Raw genomic sequence first — 22,742 nt, 5'->3', positions numbered from 1 at the left:
CTATTTGAAAACAAACCACTTTTGATTGGTTGGAGCACAGCAAGTTATTTGGAGCACTGGAAGTTATTTTTGTAAACAATTTGGTTTCAGCAACTTAAATTGAGCTAAATTTTTAGGTATAATTCAGCAACATTAATTCTAGTGTCAAATGTCTTGAAATTCTTTCAGCACATGAACTATTGTGTGATGAAAACAATGTGTATTTACTACAATGTGTAAATCAACAATAAGTTTGTTGCAAAGAAGATTCAAAGTGGGTGGTTAAAGTGATCAACAACTGCCGTTTTTGTTTTTTTGGAATGCTGAAGAACAGCTGTAACAGGTTTGTATTTTCATTTCTGCATCTCTTTTTAATTAAATTAATTATGATCATTATCATATTTATGTATTGTCACTGGGAAATGTAACTGGATGAGTAAATGTAATGCAATTTTAAGGAAAAAAAACACCATTTGAATTATTATGGCTGTATTTTATGGTTATTGTCATCTTAAAATTTATTTATACCTATTTCTTGTCATTAATGAACAGATTTCTTTCCCCCATATTTAATCAGAACTTTAATATTTTATATTTGAAGGTTAAACCCCAAGGTGAAATTTACATAGAATGTGCATCATCGCCTGCCAAAAAAGGGAGCAAAAAGGGGACTACCTGATGTATGGACATGTATACCAGGTTTTGCCCTGCATGAGCAGGCCAACTTGAGGGGAACAGGAGTGGGAAACCGTGCCCTGTAGCTTGTTCTTGACCAAGAAAAGATGGATTTGTTGAGAGGTAAAACTATATAATAAAGGTTATTGCAATTCAAAGACGTCACACTTCCGACCAGTCCACACAGCCAAAGGAGACCACATATTTAGTACATTTATTAACAGTATTTTCTATCAAACGTAATTTCTTTAAATTATTTATGAAAATCGTTAAGTCACATGTGATCACGAGATTAAAATTGCAAAAATAAACAAACAAAAACAACAAGCGAACAAACTTGTTTTGATTTAAATTTATGATATTTATAGCAACTGTTGAACAAGATTACCATAACAGCAATATTTAACACTTACATTATAAAATATCTTTCAGGACCTGATCTCAAATGAGATCATGCACGAGAAGCGCCTCGCAGACCATGACAGTAGTATTCAGACCTGATCAGCTGGTGAAGTGCTCTATAAAGGGCTGTTTATGAATGCATTCTTTGTAAGGAACAGTGTATAACAACAAATATAGTGACAGGGGCTAAGCTGCTAAATATTGTCAGCATGTATGCAGTGATTTTCTTTGGAAATTCAAAACAACCTGTACGTACTGGCTCTCAGAAGGGCATGTTTTAGAGCAATAATGAACAAAAAAAGGAAGATCTTAAAAATAAGGTATAGATTTATATAAATTTCATGAATACTGTTCATTTATCATATATTAGGATCCAGAATATGATTGAATTAAATGTGCTGCTTTTGTCCATATTAGAAAGGGATTTGGAATTAATGTAATATATAAAAATCTAGTAAATGATAGGGAAAACATTTCAGCTTAAGGAGGGGAAAACTTTAATATTTTTTAAGTGGAAACCACCTGTATTTGGCTGTTAATCAGTTACCGGTAATCAGAGGGGAGAAAAATCACTGGTATGAGCTTGATACTTTCAATTGTTAATTCCAGATAGGCAATAGCCTGTTTGAATCCTCTCTTTTATGTAGATATGTAACATTTGTTTTTGTTTTTTAAGGTTTAACATTCTAATAAAAGTGTGTATTTATCTATTGAATTGTACTTTTTGTTTTTTATGTATGTGTTTACACTAACCTTTTATTTAAAGAATGAATGCTGACTTCAAAATGCTGGGATTTTTTTTAAATTTGGTTAATTTTTAAGCATATGAATTTGAAGTGATGAAAAGTACACTTTAGCGTATAATGCGCTTAAAAAATTCACTTCCAACACTTCAAAAAGTGTATCATTTGTATGACTGAAAATGCACTCAAGTGTATTAATGCGCTTAAAAATTCACTTTTAATATTGTAAGTTGTATTATTTGTATGACCGGGAATGCACTCAAGTGTATTAATGCGCTTAAAAAAATTCACTTTCAATTTTGTAAGGTGTATTATTTGTATCAGTGGAAATGCACTCAAGTGTATTAATGCGCTTACAAAAATTCACTTTGAATACTCAATGAAGTGTTTTATTTGTAAGTCTGGAAATGCACTCAAGTGTATAAATGCGCTTAAAAAATTCACTTTGAATACTCCATGAAGTGTATTATTTGTATGAGTTAAAATACACTCAAGTGTATTGATGCACTTGAAAGATTACTTTAAGTACTGATAAGTGTATTATTTGTATGACTGGAAATGCACTCAAGTGTATTAATGCGCTTAAATAATTTGCTTTTAATTCTGTAATGTGTATTATTTGAATGACTGGAAATGCACTCAAGTGTATTAATGCGCTTTAAAAAATTTACTTTGACCATGAAGTGTATTATTTGTATGTCTTAAAATACACTCAAGTGTATAAATGCACTTAAAAATAAACTTAAGCGCACTTATTATCATAATAAACGCACTTAAGTGTATTATTTCATGGAAAAACTAGTAAAAAGTGTTTTTTTTTAACAGATTAAAATGCACTTGTTAAGCAAAAAATACGGTGCCAATAACATGCGCATTAAATGCGCATTTAATGTGCATTTAATGCGCATTAAATGCGCATTTAGTGCACTTTTTCGAGAAGGGTAGTCAATATTTTTCTTAGTTTGCTCAAGTGTTTTCAAAGTACATGTTCATATAACATTCTTTCATGAATTTAAAATCTAATAGTTCACATCTCTATGTCTAAACAAGAGAGGTGTTTGTCAGAAACACAATTCCCCTTACTGCGCCGCTTTGAATAAAGAAAAAACAAGAGCTGCCACCATAGGATGACTTATGCCCCCTATAAATGTTTGGTAGAAGTTATGAGCTTTTTAACCTAAACGCAGATTTTGAAACCTAAACCCGGACCCTAAGTTCAAGGTCAAGGTCACAGTGGTCAAAATTTGTGTGCGTATTGAAAGGCCTTATCCATATACACATGCATGCCAAATATAAAATTGCTATCTGAAGCGACATAGAAGTTATGAGCATTTTTCGAAATCTAAACGCAAAGTGTGACGGACAGACGGACGGACAGTCCGATCACTATACACCCTCCTTCCGGGGCATAAAAATGTCTTAGAATATCATAATAAATCAGAAAGCCACATAAACTGGAGAGCAGACACCATGCTAAATTCTTGAAATGCACTAAGTGAACCCGTGACCTAGTTTTTGACCCGACATGACCCATATTCGAACTTGACCTAGATATTGTCTTGATACAACTTCTGACAAAGTTTGGTAAAGATCAGATGAAAACTACTACAACTAGAGCTTTGTTACAGACGTGACGTAAACCCCCACGTGCCGCATTGACACAGACTATTTTGCATGCTGTCTTCAAAAAACAAGAGAATGTAATTTATGGCAATTTTTAAGAATTGTTATGCCATTATTATTTGCAGCCATTTTGACCTTTGAACTCTTGAATTCTTACCCATGACACACCGTCCAATGACTGTGAACAAAATTAATGTACAGAGTCATTTTAAAATCTCACAATGAATGACAAAGATATGGTCCAGACAAGATCATTTATGGCCATTTTTGACCTTTGAACTATAAGTATGACCTTGACCTTGGAGATATCTAGCTAATTCTTTTGCGCGACACACCTTCCAATGATGGTGAGCCAAATGATTTAAAAATCTCATAATAAACGACATAGTTACATGTATGGCCCGGACAAGCTCATTTATGGCCATTTTTGACCTTTGAACTAAAAGTTACCTTGACCTTGGATATATCACATAATTCTTTCGTGCGACACACCGTCCAATGATTGTGAACAAATGTGCCAAATGATTTTAAAATCTCACAATGAAACACATAGTTTTGGCCCGGACAAGCTCACTTATGGCCATTCTTTTACCTTTGATCTCAAAGCCTGACCTTGACCTTGGAGATATTGACGTAATTCTTTCACGCGACAAACACTCCAATGATGGTGAACAAATGTGCCAAATGATTTTTAAATATCACAATGAACGACATTGTTATGGCCCGGACAAGCTCATTTAAGGCCAGTTTTGACCTCTGAACTTTAAGTGTGACCATGACGTTGGAGATATCGACGTAATTCTTTCGCGCAACACACCATCCAATTATGGTGAACAAATGTGCAAAATAATTTAAAAATCTTACAATGAGTGGCATAGTTATGGCCTGGACAAGCAAATTTATGATTGTTGAACTCAAAGTGTGACCTTGACCTTGAAGATATTGATGTAATTCTTTCGCGCGACACACCGTCCACTGATGGTGAACAAATTCGCCATATGGATTTAAAATCTCTCAATTAATTACAAAGTTATGACACGGACAAGCATTTGACCTTTGAACCCCAAGAGTGACCTTGACCTTGGAGATATAAACGTACTTTTTTCACACGACACACTGTCCCATGATGGTGAACAAATGTACCAAGTCATTTTAAAATCTAACGATAAATGACATAGTTATGGTGCGGACAAACTTTCGGTTTAAAACACACTAAGTTATCCCGTGACCTAGTTTTTGACCTGGCATGACCCATATTCAAACTTGACCTAGACATCATCTAGATACAACTTGTGACCAAGTTTGGTGAAGATCGGATGAAATTTCAGGACAGACCGACAGACAGACCGACAAAGTGACTCCTATAAAGCTCCCATTACCAGTAATGGGGGTATAATTAGAGACAGGACACCATGCTAAATCCTTGAAATGCACAAAGTGACCCCGTGACCTAGTTTTTTACCGGGCATGACCCATATTCAAACTTGAGCTAGATATTGTCTTGATACAACTTCTGACCAAGTTTGGTAAAGATCAGATGAAAACTACTTCAATAAGAGAGCGGACACCATGCTACATTTGTAAATCCTTGAAATGCACTAAGTGACCCCGTGACCTAGTTTTGGACCCGGTATGACCCATATTTGAACTTGATCTAGATATTGTCTAGATACACTTCTGACCAAGTTTGGTAAAGATCGGATGAAAACTATTTGAATTAGAGAGCGGACACGGAAAGTGTGACAGACTGACAGACAGACTGACGAAAAGTGCAAAAACTATATAAAAATATTATTTCCCTTTAAAAAATACAGTCGAAACCCGATGGCTCGAACTCGCTTGGCGCGAATTTCCGGTTGGCTCGAACTCGCATTAAAGCACCGATTCTGTATGCCGATATATTTATATAAAATTTTGTCGGATGGCTCAAACTCGCCTGGCTCGATTTATTGGATGGCTTGAACTGTTTTCACAGTCCCGGCTACAGTTTTAACCCGTTCTTTTGTTCGGAAGGCTTGAACTCGCTTTGGGTCCCAAAAAGTGTTATATGATTAGGACCGCTTGATTAAAGGCACGCACAAATTGATTTAACACCGGTCGCATAAACTGTTAATCGATTATGATTGCTTGATTAAAGGCTCGCAATAATTGATTTAACACCTGTTTGCTAACATGTCACCTCCTCAATTATTAATTGATTTGAGTAAAAGATGACATTTTGTATAAGAGCTGGCGTTCTTGCCGATTCTTTATCATAATGGCTGCAACGGCTAAATGAACAGAACAAAAATCTCTAAAAAGCTTCGTTTCTCAAAGACAGCTACGGGAGGCAACATAATGACGGACATAATGTCATTCTTCAAACAAGATGTGTTTGTGAAACACAATGTCCCCCTATATGATATTTGACCTTGAAGGATGACCTTGACCTTGTGAAGGATGACCTTGACCTCTCACCACTCAAATGTGCAGCTCCATGAGATACACATGCATGCCAAATATCAAGTTGCTATCTTCAATACTGCAAAAGTATTCATAAAATAAGCGATTTGGGCCAGATATATTTGACCTCTGACCTTGAAGGATGACCTTGACCTTGACCTTTCACCACTCAAAATGTGCAGCTCCATGAGATGCACATGCATTCCAAAAATCAAGTTTCTATATTCAATATTGCAAAAGTATTTATAAAATAAGCGATTTGGGCCACATATATTTGACCTCTGACCTTGAAGGATGACCTTGACCTTTCACCACTCAAAATGTGCAGCTCCATGAGATACACATGCATGCCAAATATCAAGTTGCTATCTTCAATATTGCAAAAGTACTCATAAAATGAGCGATTTTGGCCACATATATTTGACCTCTGACCTTGAAGGATGACCTTTCACCACTCAAAATGTGCAGCTCCATGAGATACACATGCATGCCAAATATCAAGTTGCTATCTTGAATATTGAAATACTGCAAAAGTGTAAATTAAATTAGCGATTTTGACCCATATATTTGACCTTTGACCTTGAAGGATGACCTTGACCTTGAGCTTTCACAACTCAAAAATGTGCAGCTCCATGAGATACATATGCATGCCAAATATCAAGTTGCTATCTTCAATATTGCAAAAGTTATTGCAAATGTTAAAGTTGGCGCAAACAGACAGACAGACAGACAGACCAACCAACAGACAGGGCAAAAACAATATGTCCCTGATGCATTTTTTGTTATTTAGTGCTCTGTGTTACCTTAAAATGTTCTACGCTAAAAAAATGCTGATATTTACTAAATGCTTTTTGTTCATAGTATTTGTAACTGTTTTATTAAAATATTCATAAATTAAAGTATTAAGTATAAATTTGTTTCTTATTAACTTATGAATTCAAAAGCATTAAGTAGTGCGAAGTAGTACGGAGTTTAAGCAATATGTGTACTCTTCAACTGGAGGTGAAAATGTACTGCAGACTTGTTTGTAAACAAAAGTTTATAGGAAATCGGATGGCTCGAATTCCGGATGGCTCGAACTATTGTTGCCGGTCCCGACCAGTTCGAGACGGGTTTCGACTGTATTACTTCCCTTGTGAAAATGACCTGTACCTGCCAGATGATATAAAATAGAAATTATCTTCCTTTAAAGCTTGTTACTTCCCTTGGATTTTGTTTTTTGACCTTTGACCTTGAAGGATCACCTTGACCTTTCACCACTCAAAATGTGCAGCTCCATGAGATACACATCATGAATGCCAAATATCAAGTTGCTATCTTCAATATTGCAAAAGTTATGGCAAATGTAAAAGTTTTCGGACGGACACACAGACTGACTGACAGGCAGATGGACTGACAGTTCAACTGCTATATGCCACCCTACTCTTCTTCTTCTTCTTCCATGTGATGTACTAATCTCACTCTGGAGCATACTGGTACATTTGTTATATACAAGGTGATCGTGAGAGTGCAGTTAAAAGAATAAAACATTTAATATTTATAATATGTACAGTCAGGAAAGTGCAATGTTTGAATTGGAGGGCATAAAAAATCATTTTAGTAGGGGAACAGCAAAATGTGTCTTGAATTACCCTTTTTTTTATAACTTCCTAAAGGCTAGCACAAACATCATTGTGCTGGGTATTTTCTATGATGTAAGACTAATAAATACAGGGGTCTAGCTAGGCTAAAAAATTAAGGAGAAGTCACTTCTCCCTAAAAGCCAAAATAGGGAGAAGTGGTAACTTCTTTTGGAGAAATGGTACATTTGCATCATAGATCTTAGTTTAACGTATATTTTGCTTTAAAAGATAGATTCAGGGCTCAGCCTAGGTTCAAATTTGAGGAAGAAGTGAGTTTTCCTTCAAATGCCAAATATCAAGTTGCTATCTTCAATATTGCAAAAGTTATGGCAAATGTTAAAGTTTTCGGACGGACGCACAGACTGACAGACAGGCAGATGGACTGACAGTTCAACTGCTATAAGCCACCCTACTGAGGGCATAAGAAATCATTTTAGTAGGGGAACAGCAAAATGTGTCTTGAATTACCCTTTTTTTTATAACTTCCTAAAGGCTAGCACAAACATCATTGTGCTGGGTATTTTCTATGATGTAAGACTAATAAATTCAGGGGTCTAGCTAGGCTCAAAATTTAGGGAGAAGTCACTTCTCCCTAAAGCCAAAATAGGGAGAAGTGGTACATTTGCATCATAGATCTTAGTTTTACGTATAATTTGCTTTGAAAGATAGATTAAGGGCTCAGCCTAGGTTCAAATTTGAGGAAGAAGTGAGTTTTCCTTCAGCTAAAATTAGGGACAAGTGAGGCAACTAAAAGATAAAATGGTTTCTGTTCAGCGTTCAATCAATTCTACACTTATTTTATACCCCTCATTACACCATGCCAATAATCATTAAATTTAATCAGAAACAACTCTCATTTCCCACTTTTGGGGACAACATTTACAAATACAAACACACACACTTAAGTGTTAATGTTGTGTTATTCATGTATTAAACTGAGTTTAATTTATATATTTAATACTTAAATCACATGCTATTTATGTAATAACTGGTAAGCCTCATTACTGCTGAAATAATTTCTATAATAGAGACTGAAATGGATGGTGGATTTCAAAAAGCTGCATTTCATTTATAATAAGACATGTGTATAAAACCTACATTTTTCTTCTTTGTCATTGATTGTAAATTATGATGGTTCTTTTAACTTATTTTTTTTCCTGAACAGGTGTATCAATTAAAACTACAATTGTAACAAAACCAGAAATGTTCAGAATCTTTTTACTAATTTACTTCCTTTTAAATTTTAAGCAATTCAACATTAAATCAAATTTATATTTTGTTACAAATATTTGCTTTAAGTTAAAAATTCATTAAAAATTACAGCAGAGATAACAGATAAGACCTGTAAATGAGCCCCATATTTATTGCCAATGCTAGGTTACCTCTTCCCATTTGATCATTCTTGAGTATTATTTTAATGGGTCATTTAACTTTGCTGAATCATAGTTATTGGTAGCCAGCAGAAGGCAATTAATCAAGGCATCATCTTTTAACAATTTCAAGAAGTGTAATAGCTCCAGACTGTTCTTTTGAATGTTCAACTTTGCATGACCTGTAAATGGACAAACTTATGGCTGAGAATCCTCCTGTGTCAATGTTCCACATCAAATTGATTTTAATCAGTCAATGTCTGGCACAAAGTAAATCATTAAAAGGAGGAGAAATCACTATGCCTTCATGAAATTAATGTGTGAAGTTAAGATTAATTGGGCAAAGAAATTGCCCACTTCGCTCACTCGCGAGACCCCTGAAATTAAATAATAAATGTATCACAGAAGTATATATGAATGCACACAAGCTTACCTCAGTTAGGTTGACACCACTCACACTCTTTGGAAGTTCATTGAAAATGGTTGAGGAAATCTGCTTCCTAACTTCAGCAGCATTTCCTTGCCTGAAAGGTATTTATTGGATTATCAGGTACCATGGTTTTGAACTATTTTGTGAATACCCGGTAAGTGTTTTATTGATAAAGAAGCAATAGCAATAATCACAATGATGTGTGACACCTATTCCATGCCCTCCAAATTTGAAAATATTTGGAAAAATCTTTTAAATTGAAATGTATAATTGATTTGCTATTTTGAAGGTATGATATTATATATTTGATTAACCTGAAGAGCTATCTCTGACAAATTTGCTATCACAATGGAAACACTATGAACACATGCTCAAGTGCTACTTGACACATACTATAATGAATGGGCTAGAACTTCACTATTAAATAACAGGATTTTACTGGGTCAAAAAAGTTCTAAGAAAGATAGAAACATGGCCATGCTTGTTTGGCCTCAATATCAGTCAATCACAAATTATTTCTAATCAAAGGGCCATAGCCTATATCTGCTGAGTCAGTAATGTCAGTGATTGTGTTCCAAACTGTGTTAAAAGTACCGGTAGTGAGTAAACATATAAAACCATGACGGAAAGTATTGTTGGTGAATACAAACTGTCAAAACTAAAGTAAGTAGCAGTGTCCGACAAATCCATTGCCCGGAGCCCGGGGGCTACCGAAATTTTTCATCGGGCTACTGAAATTTTCCAGCTGACGCCCGCCGGGCTACTATAAATCTATAAGAGCGGTAGCCCGGTTTATTGACAGAGTGAGACATACGTAGAATAAACACGCTGACCATGTGTTTGTACACTGTGTATTGTTTATAATCCGATAACAAAGTGCAATCAATTATCTAATCAGTCACCGATCACTTGAGGTAATGTCTTAAACAGAAACAGTGTATTTTAATCATCCAATCAGAATCAACATTTGTCGTCTGCTAATAATATAATGAGAGCCGGTTGGATAGTTGGCGCACATGATGCAACATCATTTCGCAGTTTGGAATTCTTTGTTAACCGCAACAATGAGTAATAGCGACAACGTTTTTGATGTCGTTAAATATCCAAGGACGCCAAACATTAAATAAATCAAAACAATAGCGGATTCTTCAAAACGGTAACGAAACCGAAAATGAATATTAATGACAACTATGTGAACGCGGTTAACACCTGCTAATTAGTTTGCATTGTCAATTAATAATTGGATTAATCGACTGTTAATCAATAATCCCATATATGCCAGATTTATATTTTTTAAACCAAATTATGGGTGGGTAATATAGACGATAAGAGTCATAAACACAAACGTTTGAAATTACAAAATTCAAGCCAGAAATATTACCTACTTAAAGTAGGTAATATTTCTGGCTTGAATTTTGTAACATTCATGCAACAGAGAAAGTGGTTTCAATAATTCAACTCTCAGCTTTATACCCAAAGGGTTGCTGACAGTCTATTATCCAAAGGTGCAAAATTGCATCACCACTGCAAAGGCTAAGGAACACTGATACTGCAAAAACTTATCAATGTTTACCTGTCTAAATCACAAACTCTATCCACCATATTGGGAACTGTTTTAATGTTGCAGACAAAAAATGTCGCTATAGGTTAGGTCGCATTACACCAATATTTTACACATTGTGATATTTGATGTACCCCCTAAGTCGATGACGATGTTTTGAGTCGTTGAATATTAACACTGTTCGACATTTAAAAATAAAAACGACAGCAAAAATAGTGTGTTGAAATAATGTCATATTTTTTATGTTGCATCATCCCCATGCAACAGATTATGTCAGTAAGCTGCCATTCAGGTAAATTTAATGTGTGTATAAAGTTTATTCATCGCTTTCCTTAATTGGTAATGAACGTCATCTGTTTAGTGATGCGCACGAAATCTGTGCGCACATTTGCGATTGTGTTTAATGAGGAGTGCATATGCACAGGCAGCAGTATCATAAATTTGCCCCCCCCCTGGACCCTTTTCCCCCCCTTGAATATTTAAGTTATTAGCCGAACAGGAGATCGATAAGTTGTGTAATCACGTTGCTTTTTATGCCTTTAAATGAATCTAGTTGCATGAGGTAGGCAACTGAATGGAAATATGTGTGTTCTCAATGAAAACGGCCACGTCCAGTGTTCCACAATCTTTCAGCAATAGCAGGGGTTTTTCAGCACTGTCTGCGCCTCCAGAAAACAGAGGCACTCCCAAAGCAAACAGACCCGATCCCAAAACGAAATTAAAAAAAAAATCCCAATTTCCAAAAAAAAAGTTTTTTTTTAAATATTTTTTTTTAAGAATGAAAAGTCTTATAACTTGTACGACTAACCAGTGTTTGTTTTGGTTAAAAATATCTGCTATAAGGTTTTGACTGTTAAGTTCTTATTTCAGAGTGTAGCTGTAACTGAAAAACAAAACTGCAGTACTCGAAATTGAATAAACGTTGAACATGCCCAATATTGCATCTGTTTATATAAAGAAGACAAAATAACAAATAAAAACAAATTTATTTGTAAAACCACTGAATTATTTAAGCATAATAAATTCACAATTTTTTCCCAAATGAGCCGTTTCATCGAAGCAAAAATTCCCAAAATGGCCAATTTTGTCCATAAAAATGCCTACTCCTATAAATATGAGGTCGATTTACATCGACCTCATATCGTTTAACGTTATTTTGCAATAGCATCGTTCCGACATGAATTCATGTCGGAAGCTTTTACGGTATTAAATTCATATAACAGCACAGAATAATCATGTAATAAATTATTAAACATAAAATATAAACATTATTTTACTAATTGCATTAGAAAAATGTTTATACAAACTTACAAGTAATGATAGTCCAGACCTTAAAACACTACCACTGTTCAAATTCCATATTGTTGCCATATAGCACTGTGTAAATTGAAAGTTGCATAATGTTACCTCATTGGTCGGTTATAAATACATTGTTTCTCTATGTATAGTATTCGATTTAGACGAATATAATAATTTACGTGGAATGTCATATTAGTTTTCCATTAAAACTTTGATCTTGCTGTGTGTGTTTATGGACGTTATTAATTATGTTATACTTATTTTTGTATTTCATTAAGAATTAGAACGTGTAGCCCTTTTTGTTAACTGTTTTTAGCAAACGATTCGCGGCTTAATAAGACACGGAAAATAGTTAAAGCGACACTTTCATTTACATGTCAACCGTAAATCTAGATTCTAAAACTCCAAAACGGTATGATATTTGAAAAAGTTAAAGTTATTACTCGCCGGGCTGTCGAAATCAGAAGAAAAACTTAATATATATTTATATATCTGTTTACTACGTAACGTAAGCTTTCTAATGATATATAATTTGTCAAAATCGGCCGAGAAATGAAACTATAATTCAACAAAAGACGTGAGTGGGTACATCAAAATGTATAACCTCGGCGCTTCGCTGTACGCTAATTGTACAAAATCGATAGCCACAATACGGCAAAACGCGCGGTGGTAAAACATAAAATGTGTATTTCTTGTGTTTATCTCGCTATAAATCCATTAATAACAACGGGAATATACTAAAACGTATATTTTTGAAAGAGGAATTAATAAGCAACAAGATAACGTATAAACCAATAAAATCGGATGAATAGTTTTTGCATAAGATTGAATTTACTACAGTAAGGGTCAAATACTCGATTCATCTCCTAACAATTGACACTCCGTGATACAACTGTAGTGCGTTCAGTTACAGCGAACGTTCCCTATAGTTCGCGAACGGTCGCGAACGTTCGCTACTGAACGCTCGGTTCGCCGCGAACGTTCGCGAACCGAAGCGAACCCTCTTGGGAGGTAGTTCGCTATAGTTCGCTAGCGAAACCAAGATGGCGGACAAATAAATATGTTGTATTTGTTCAGTGTAACTTCGATATTGTTTCCTTTTTTTTGTAGTACAAAAATGAATTGAACAATAAACAAAGTGTATAGGAGGTTTTGGGGATTCCGATAATGACGTCACGTTTGCGCATCCTCAAATTTTGGCCGTCAACACTGCGGCCATTCTGCTATTGTTTGCGTTTGATGATCCGTATCGTGATAAGATTTCAATCATATTCGCGACCCTTTTTAAGAACAACAAAATACTCAGAAATTGAAATTCTTTCAGATTAAATAGAATCCAATGAATGAACACAAATAAGGACGAAAACAAACAACAAATTGATTGATTTTATGTAATCAACATACAGAAACTATTTGAACCTTTATGTCCGTAAAAACTTACCTTGTTACAGATTAACTAAATCCTCTTGATACATATAAATGTTTTTATGTAATTTTTCACAACAATTTTGTCACTCCTTATTTCAGCATTTTTAACCACCCATTGTTTAATTGCCCCTTTGTTCATCACAAACCGATTATCTCGATATGATCGGATACTGTCCAGACAATTACTAAGAAAACAGGGTGTCATAAACCCAGGGACCTATATTTGTATGACTCAGTATGGGGTCATTAACCACATGTGTCTGGTCATTAAACACAATTTATGATACCTCCGTGTCATCTCTTGGCATATTAAGCCAAAAACTTAACAGTTGCTTTAATAAAACATTTGAACATATTTAAAAAATAGGCGTACATTTGTCCGAAATGGATTAACATGAACTATTAAGTATATATATTAACCAGTTTAAACATAACACTTAAGTGTTTTATAATGAAAATACATTTAAAATATTGTAGAAATTTACTGCTACACAATTATCGTATTTAACGGGTACCCGCAAATGTAAACTCCGATGTAATAACGTGTAAAGATCGTGCGTTTTTGCAGTGTTCGAAACATCATCGTGAAAACAAGCAATCGCGTTTGATCATAATACGGATATAAAATACTTGGGTAAAATAAATGTATAGATTTATGGTATAATAAAATGCCAGATTTGTATCGCTCATTATCACTACAAAAGAGTTTTCAATATAGATGTGCATTCAAAGACAGTTCAATTCGCAAAATATACAGGTGTTTTTTTTCCATTTGAATGCTATAATTTATTGATATTTTCATTAAATGTAAACGAAACGAAAATTCATTCAATGTAAAAGAAAATTACAACTACATTTGAAGATTGTAATGTATTGCGCTATTTTAGGGCTTTGTTTTATAACTGATTCAATGCACCTCTTACACTAAATTTCGATCGCTAATGAAAAATAACACTATCGCATCCACACCACTTATAATTATAATCAAATTATTATAGGTTTTATTATTTTTGAAATATCTGTTAGTTAAGAACTTTCTATGTTATTAGCGATTTCCGCCATCAAAATCGCAATCAATTTTCTGGGAGCCGCCATCTTGAAACGTTCGCGCCGAACTTATCGTTCAATAAGACCGAATCGGAAACGAACCATCATTGGCGAACCTTCGCTGTAACTGAACGCACTACTGGTAGTTTTAACACACACATATAGGTTCCATTTAATTTAAGAGTACAGAAAGCTAAAAAGTGATGTGGTTTGTTGTACAACAACAATTGGTTATGTGTAACCTATTCAAAAAATAATTTCGTTCAAGATAATTCAATGTAATTCTATAAACGACAAACACACGAAGTGTGTTGTGTATGTTTATTTTTAAAAATGTACACAAGTGGTTTAAAAGCACAATTTTTACACATTTAAGAGGTAATCGCTCACATATATGTCTAATTAATGATAATTTTATGCATTAGCAAAGATTTAACGAGAAAAACTGAAGTTTTAGTTGAACTCAATTTGCTATAGGAAAACGACGGTAGCCGTTTAGACGTAAGCGGGGTAGCTTACGTCTAATTATTTGGACTAAAAAATGCCCAATTTGGTCAGACTCCTTTTCCCAAAATAGGCAGAAAAACCCCTGAATAGGCTTTCATACCTTGTGTATATATAATACATATACGAGGGGTATTTTTTCAAACTGTGAATTTGTGTCAATATTTGTTGTTGAAAAGTCAAACCAGACACAATATGACGATATGTGTAAATTTAACAATCTGGAACCCCTTGGGTAAGCTCGGGGTGGGGTGGGGGCAGTAAGGGGGGGTATGGTCCGGTGGGGGGGGGGGGGGGGGTAGTATTTATGATACTGCTGCCTGTGTGCATATGGACTCCCAGAGCGAGAAGAGATTGAAATGTGCATTCTGCGCAGTTTAATTTTAAAACGCATGGCCCGTAGAATACACTACTAACATACTTTGCTCTATTTCAGGAATGCAATCACCCAAATTTTCTAATTCAATTGGTGGAGAACCCTATTCCCTCAAATATCTCGGGCACTGCATAGATGCTTATCAGTCATTGACAATTTCAGATTGTGGGACTGGCACTGTCTGCGATAATCTGATGACTCGATTTTTTGAGTTTTATCAGATATATACTCCTCAGACTTATGGTGATCATTTACTGATAAAGGTAAAACAACAAAACAAGTATTTGTATACTTGCTATACTACACTTACTTATTTAATTTCTGTGCAAAAGCTCTTTGGCCGGAGCCAGACATCCTTTTATTTATTTACATGCACAAAACATCACTTCCGGTCTGCGCATTCGGTTACATTATACTATAAATAAAAACAATTTATACAAATGGTGATAGTCTTAAAATAGCTTCAAACGCGAACTTGATTATTGTGGGTGTCTTATGCCCCCCTTCTTGTTCAACCGGACAAGATGCAAAAGACCTTCAAAGACATTAACATATCTATTTCTATCGGTGGCAGACTCATCTTCAACTTGAGATTTGCTGATTATATTTAACTCATGGGTGGCACCAGAAACTAGTATACTCAAAGTCCTCATTAACATACTCAGAAAGGGCAGGAACAAATTGGATAGAGAACAGCACAGAGAAGCCGAAGATTAGAGTAAACAACACGAACAACACCAGTACAGGCATCACCATGAACGGCTAAAAGCTTGAAGAAGTGAACAGTTTGAAATACTTTGGGGATACCCTGTCTTATAGGACGTACCCGAATAAGAATAACGATGATGGCCAAACTGAGCAGGTTATGTTTAAGCAGCTCCATCTGCTTCCCCACTAAGCACAGGCTCTAGAATTACACTGTAGTCTCAAACCATCCGCAATGCTGCAAGATCTTGACATTTCACGAGGACACAGTGCGCAGGATACAGGCCTTTGAACGCAAGTGTCTCGGGAGGCTGCTGCGCTTGTCCTACACAAGATCAACGAGTACGTCCGGAACATGACAAAAGCAGGCATTGGACCACAAGAACCCATCGTTACGACCAACGACGAAAGCTGGCTTGGTTTGGAAACGTCACCAGGCATGACTCTCTGTGCAAGACTGTACTCCATGGTACATTAGAGGGATGTCGCTGTCGAGGCCGTCGCATGCGAAGTTGGATGGACATATTTAGAGGTGGTAATCATGTGATGATCTAAACGAAGTCAAGATAGCGACGTCCGTGCCGAAATAGGTAATTTTTGCCGTTTTATACCCTTTATTACTTTTATTTAATTATTTAATACCGCTCACTTTCCAGCCATAGCAGCCAGAAAGTGATTAGCGTTTATTTCGTAGTAATATTCGCTCTATATCTCGACTTTACCCTCCGCAAAATTTCTTAGCGGGAGCCTTTTGCCATGTAATTTGTGATCTTTGCTGGGTTTCACTTATTGAATTGCTCTCCTGCATACAAAAGATACATATTTATATTTAAAATCCATAAACGAGTATTTTTTTATGTTTATATAGTGGTCTGGTTTGGAGTAGACGTCTAAAACCTTTTACATAAAGTTTCATGAACCAGAATTGTACATGATCTAAATGGGTTTCAGATTTGAAATGATCAAACAGGGGTCCCGTATATAGGAAAACTGAATTTCTAATTTGATATTTATCTTTGTTGAGCTCATGTAAGTCACGGTATTCTCGCAGCTTGCAAATATATATGCTTGTTCGCGTGTGGTATTTAGGCATTAATATAATTCGTATAGTATGGTAAAATTGAAATGTCACCCTTAGTTGTTGATTTATTTTGCTAAGTTTTGCTACACATATTTCAGGTAATGTTAAAATATAAACACGTAAATGCTGTAAATAATAAACAAAGTATGTTTTCCATTATGAAACCGAACTTTCCAGGCGAATATGGAATTGAACTAAAACATGACGCGTCTTTGGACTGAGTGTGACCGACAGTTCGAGTCAAGGAGTCATATAACACAAAGAACAAGCCCTATACCGGTGTTGCAGGAAGACAAAGGACAAAAAAAAAACATATATTGCTAGCAATCATGTGAAAAAGAGCTCGATGTGTTGGTGCCTTGTTACCTTGTTATACATTAGACAAGTTGCTACCAACTCTATTACTATTATTACTTGGGAATATGTTGTATGATGAATATTGATGATGTTTTTTCGTTGTTAAAACCCATGATATAGTTTGTTGTTTTAAATATTTAATAACATGTTGTGAATGAATAAACGAATTAAAGTAACAAAACATAATGACTTTTTTCTTAATACATAACTTACACAGGCTGATAGCAAGATGATTTATTGTATATACATGTATATATTAACAATTTCACACAACAAGTTCAAAAACGTGTAATAGAATGTTCTCATGACCTTTAATTTTTGATTGAGTATCCTTAGTTTAAACCTATTTATTTGAGCTCAATTGCATCGAAAGCCTAAGGCTTATATAAACGCTCTCGAGTCCGTTTCCTGGGCCTAGAATCAGTACTTGGTGTCATTGGGGGGAGATCTAAAGAACGCTCCCACGGTGGGGATTTAACCCGTGATCTCTCGGTCGCTAGGCGGACACCATATCCATTACACAACTGCGACCTTGATTCAGTACCATTATTTTCTTCATTTGACATGCGGTCCTCTGTAACACATAGAAGCTGTGTTTCTGAAGGTTCCAACATCGCCTTCGTTTCTATATAATATGTCGGTATTTTAAGTATTTGACGGCATTCTATGGATACGTCTTCAAATTCGTTACCACATGCATTACCTGTTACTTTTATTTTGTCGTATAATCTTGTATTTCTTTCTTGCTAGGTGAAACCAAAGTTCTTCCAGATTTGAATTACATTTTTGAAGGAGATTTGATAGATACGTGTTCATGATGATATACGGTAGTGTGTTTTGCCTCCATCGGAGAACTTTTGTCACGTAATCGTTCGTAGTTCATAGACGACACATAGTTACTAACAATGTTCATTACTCTTAAATTACCGGTGTGTAGCCTATCATTCGATATCCCGTCATGCGCATTATGCCAAGATGACGAGTTTTGCATTAACTACCATTTTCTCGTACCGCGCATGGGACAAGTCGGTCCATCTCTATTTATGTTAATTTCTCTGCGTAATACAGGATGAAATATTCAACAACACCATGTATCAGTTTCTAGTCCAATTTAATGTCTAACATACTTAATATTTTCGATTATACAAATACAGTCTGATAGCTACATGATCGTATCTTTCTCGATCCGTACACCTCCAAGTCTAAACGCTAACTGTCTTGTTTCCCTCTAACATCTGACCCGTGAAACTCAGTTATGAATCCCATTGGTCAGTGTTCTTTACGTGCTTGTTCCTGATTGGCTGAATTTCAACCTACTGGAGAGGTCACTATTCAAGTATGCACACGTTAATGAGCGTTGTGGTACAAATAATAAATAATGCAAATACAGCCTAAGGCTTGTGTCAACAGCATTGTAACCCCTTTGTTGTTAATGCATACTCGCTACTGATATACTTGTCAATATTTCGTACATAAAGAAAACCGAAAATATTTCACCCAATTTCTCATCATTATTTGACACAACTTATCCTCTCAATTTGATTTTTATGTATTTTAGGATACAGAAAAATCTTTAAGAATGTAAGTATGGAAGTAAACGAAAACATATTAATACATACGATGTAGAAAATCAAACACGCAAACATGAAAACATCAGTGACTAAAACATATATATGATGAAAATCTGCATATTATTAATGAAATTTTTATCGAATGTTTCTGCTGAAATAATAAAACGTCGGAATATTTAAATAGTCAATGTCAATCACAATGAAGTGGAATGTGTCACTGGTTTGGGAAATCCAATACGAATAGTGTCCATTTTTGACATCTTTGCTGGAGGCGATGTGGCGTCTAGGTGAAGAGATGAGACGTCCGGTTGGAGAGTATTTGACATCTGGTTGTAGATGGTAACATGCAGTCGATTGAAACGACGGCTTCCGAATGAAGACGATGATGGTCGGTCGGAGAAGCTGTTGGTCCTCGGCCGTTGCACGATTTAGAATACTTCAAACGTTTATTATATATAGTTCTGGAGAATGTCTGCATTCATGACTGTAGTATTATAATTAGTGTTTATGTACATGTAATAAAGGTAACACACATATATATATAAGTTCATAGACGATAAAATGTTCACCTAATATATGTACAAAGTACGCGCGATTTTTCATCATCAAGTCCATTCATATCATCGTATCTTTAAAAATCATTTTCGACGACGCGTGAAATGTCCATTAACAGTCCACTCGTTGTATGGTACTGATGCTGGTTCACAATTTGGATCCATGTCGACAATGTTGGATCCTAATTGAAGTCGTCTGTTACGTCATCTGATTCTCGACGGATACATCGTCGTCGAAGATATCGGTGTGTCGATGACATATTCTTCTGCTTTGTCGGGGTGTTAAGATCTGATCACGATCTCAAATGCGTTATGAACGCATGTTGCTGCAGGCAAACCACGCCAACGATGTAAGGAGCGCTGCTTTTCTCCTTAACTTGTATCGCATTGGCAAATCTTATAGGGTCAATTACATGAAATGATAAACGGGCCTTTTATTTACATATTAATGGAATTTGCTATATAAGCACTCAGATTACTATTCACACCTATGATAAGATATACCCAAATAAAATTAATGTGCTAAAGGAACGCGATTCTCATGACGCAAATTTATGATGTTTTATTTTAACTATACGCGTTTGTCTATTCAATGAAATGCATTGTGCTTTATTATGTTTTATTTACTTGAGAACAAAAATTTACAAACAAAATCCCTTGTCTTAATGTAGGTATTCTTATAAAGAAACGAAAAGAATAAACTACATATTCGATCAGTATCAAATTTGTAATGAATCATAGCAATATAGTTGTATCTTTTACATTATACTAATAAAAGGTACACTGCTTTGCTTTTAAGGATATTTACAAACTGTATTAAAATGTTATTTATGCCTAAAATGTTGTTTACCTGAGCGCTGTAGGGCATAAGCTAGCGTTGGTTAATGTCGTTGTCAAGTGCGTTGTCATAAGCTTGTCATGTAATCGAACGTACTTAGTGAGTCCGCCTATTTTGAGGGTTATTTATACCAATTTCGTTACGTACTCGTCTAATTCGTGACCCACGCCTGTCATCAAGTAATGGGCGTCAAACGTGTGTATCTTGGCGTTCATAGACAGATAATGTACTTACTAATTGTTTGTATGCATTTTGCGAGTCACGATTCTTATATTTTCTGTTTGTTACATATTACTGAAATATATCTATTATATCACCCGTTGACTTAAATATGACATTTTCATTTCATTCTAAACCCGTAAATCAATGCTAATGACGATACATTATCAAAATCGGACGATACCGTCCTCTATAATCCTGTTTTTACATATATACTACATATACATTCAAAACATATTTCTCTATATACACAATTTTTGGGGTCTTTAAGTCTCGACATCTATCTCGCTTTATTTTGTAGTCCATTCATTTACATGTGTTCAGCCATTGTCTGAAGGCACGTGAAAATTGCTTTCTTCATTGCGTTATTTGAACGTGAAGTCTTTTTTGTCAATTTTCGTTTTTTGTGTTTTAACGCTACCGCGTTAATTTGCATCTGATCGTCTGAAGAATCATTTTCAAACCTACGTACAGTTGAGTTTTGTGAATTACCGTTATTGTAATGCATCGTATCTGATTCACTGGAGCTTGACTGTATATCCGCGAATTGTTTGTTTCTCAAATGTTTTTGCAGTTCCGCAAGTGGAATATTTTCCTCGTCGTCCGTATTATCTCTAATCTGTCGGGTCTGTTGCGTAATTACAGGTAACCCATGTACTGAGTTATTTGAATCGCTATCAGAAGATAATGTGTCGTCCGCAAAGGCTAAATTTGCTTTTCTAATCGGGCGCGTTAACGGTTGATCTATCACCGGCCATTCATTGATATTTGCGTGTCTTATTTGATCAGCGTGAACTTTAATAGTTGAGTTGTCTAACTGATTTTTTATTACGTATGTTAACGGCGACTTTTGTTCGATTATACGATAATATGGCCTCCATTTACTGTCTAATTTATTTGTACGTTGAAAGTTTTTGTAGTAAACGGGGTCATTGATTTCGAATTTAATATCTTTCGTATTTTTATTCGCATAATCAGCTTGTCTACGTTTCGATTTTTGAATTTGGGCACATACCTTTTTAAATGATTTGTGTTGTTCTTCTAATATTATTTTATGATAATCTTCACCGTGATATTTACGTCTAGGCTTTAACAAGTTGTCTATTGGAAGAATAGGGTCTCTATTAAAAAGTAAGAAGAACGGTGTGTGCTTCGAAGTCTCGGATGTACAAAATCTCATTGCCGCTAAAGACATGTTTAAATGTACGTCCCATTGTTGTACATTTTCTTGAACCCGTTTTGATAGTATATTGTTCATAGTCCCATATGAACGCTCGTTCATGCCATTAGACGCGGGATGATATATTGTCGTCTTTACGTGGTCAATGTTCATTGATTTTAATGTTTCAGTGAAAGCTGTGCTTGTGAATTCTTTTCCGTTATCAGTTATAATTCTTATAGGACAACTATGACGGCAATAAATCTCGTTCATTAACAGGTGTATTACGCTATCAGAAGATTTATCCGGCGACGGAAATGCCTCTATATATCCTGAAAATTGATCCACGAAACATATTATATATCTATTTCCGGAAAGCGTTGTTGGGTATGGTCCGCATATATCTATGGAAACGACCGAGAAAGGGAATGGTGGTATTGCGGTTTCTGATGATACGGGAGCTTTAATTGCTTTCAAGTTTCTAGTTTGACAGACAATGCATTTCGACACGTAATCATGCAATTCTTTGAACATTTTAGGCCAGTAATATTTCTCTTTTAGTGTCTGGAAAAGCCTTTGAGACCCAGGATGTCCGTTTTCATCATGGTATTGCTTGACAACTGAATCAGTCAGGTGTTTAGGTACAAACAGCCTGAGAGTAGGTTCCTCATCTACGTTTGATATGTAGTACAGTATGTCATCAACCGTTAAATATCTATCATCTTCACTCTTGTTCTGTTTCCCTAATCTTAATCTC

The 22,742-nt window shown here is 35.3% G+C and overlaps 1 protein-coding gene across 2 annotated transcripts in view; it reads right to left on the bottom strand.

Moving 5' to 3' along the window:
- Positions 1 to 15,911, bottom strand: part of LOC127874196 (dedicator of cytokinesis protein 7-like) — a 126,937-nt gene extending 111,026 nt beyond the window's left edge. For both annotated transcript variants that reach the window (XM_052418404.1, XM_052418405.1), the window contains exons 1-2: positions 15,812 to 15,911; positions 9,290 to 9,380 (exon numbers count right to left, since the gene is read on the bottom strand). In XM_052418404.1, coding sequence (XP_052274364.1) covers positions 9,290 to 9,380; positions 15,812 to 15,855 — 135 coding nt within the window. In that variant the 5' untranslated portion in view covers positions 15,856 to 15,911. The remainder of the gene's footprint in view (positions 1 to 9,289; positions 9,381 to 15,811) is intronic.
- Positions 15,912 to 22,742: the final 6,831 nt, after the last annotated feature.

Source organism: Dreissena polymorpha, chromosome 3, assembly GCF_020536995.1.
Source record: "Dreissena polymorpha isolate Duluth1 chromosome 3, UMN_Dpol_1.0, whole genome shotgun sequence".
Classification (NCBI taxonomy): domain Eukaryota; kingdom Metazoa; phylum Mollusca; class Bivalvia; order Myida; family Dreissenidae; genus Dreissena; species Dreissena polymorpha.
Note: the sequence above shows the minus strand (reverse complement) of the source record. Positions and strands in the feature narration are given on the sequence as shown.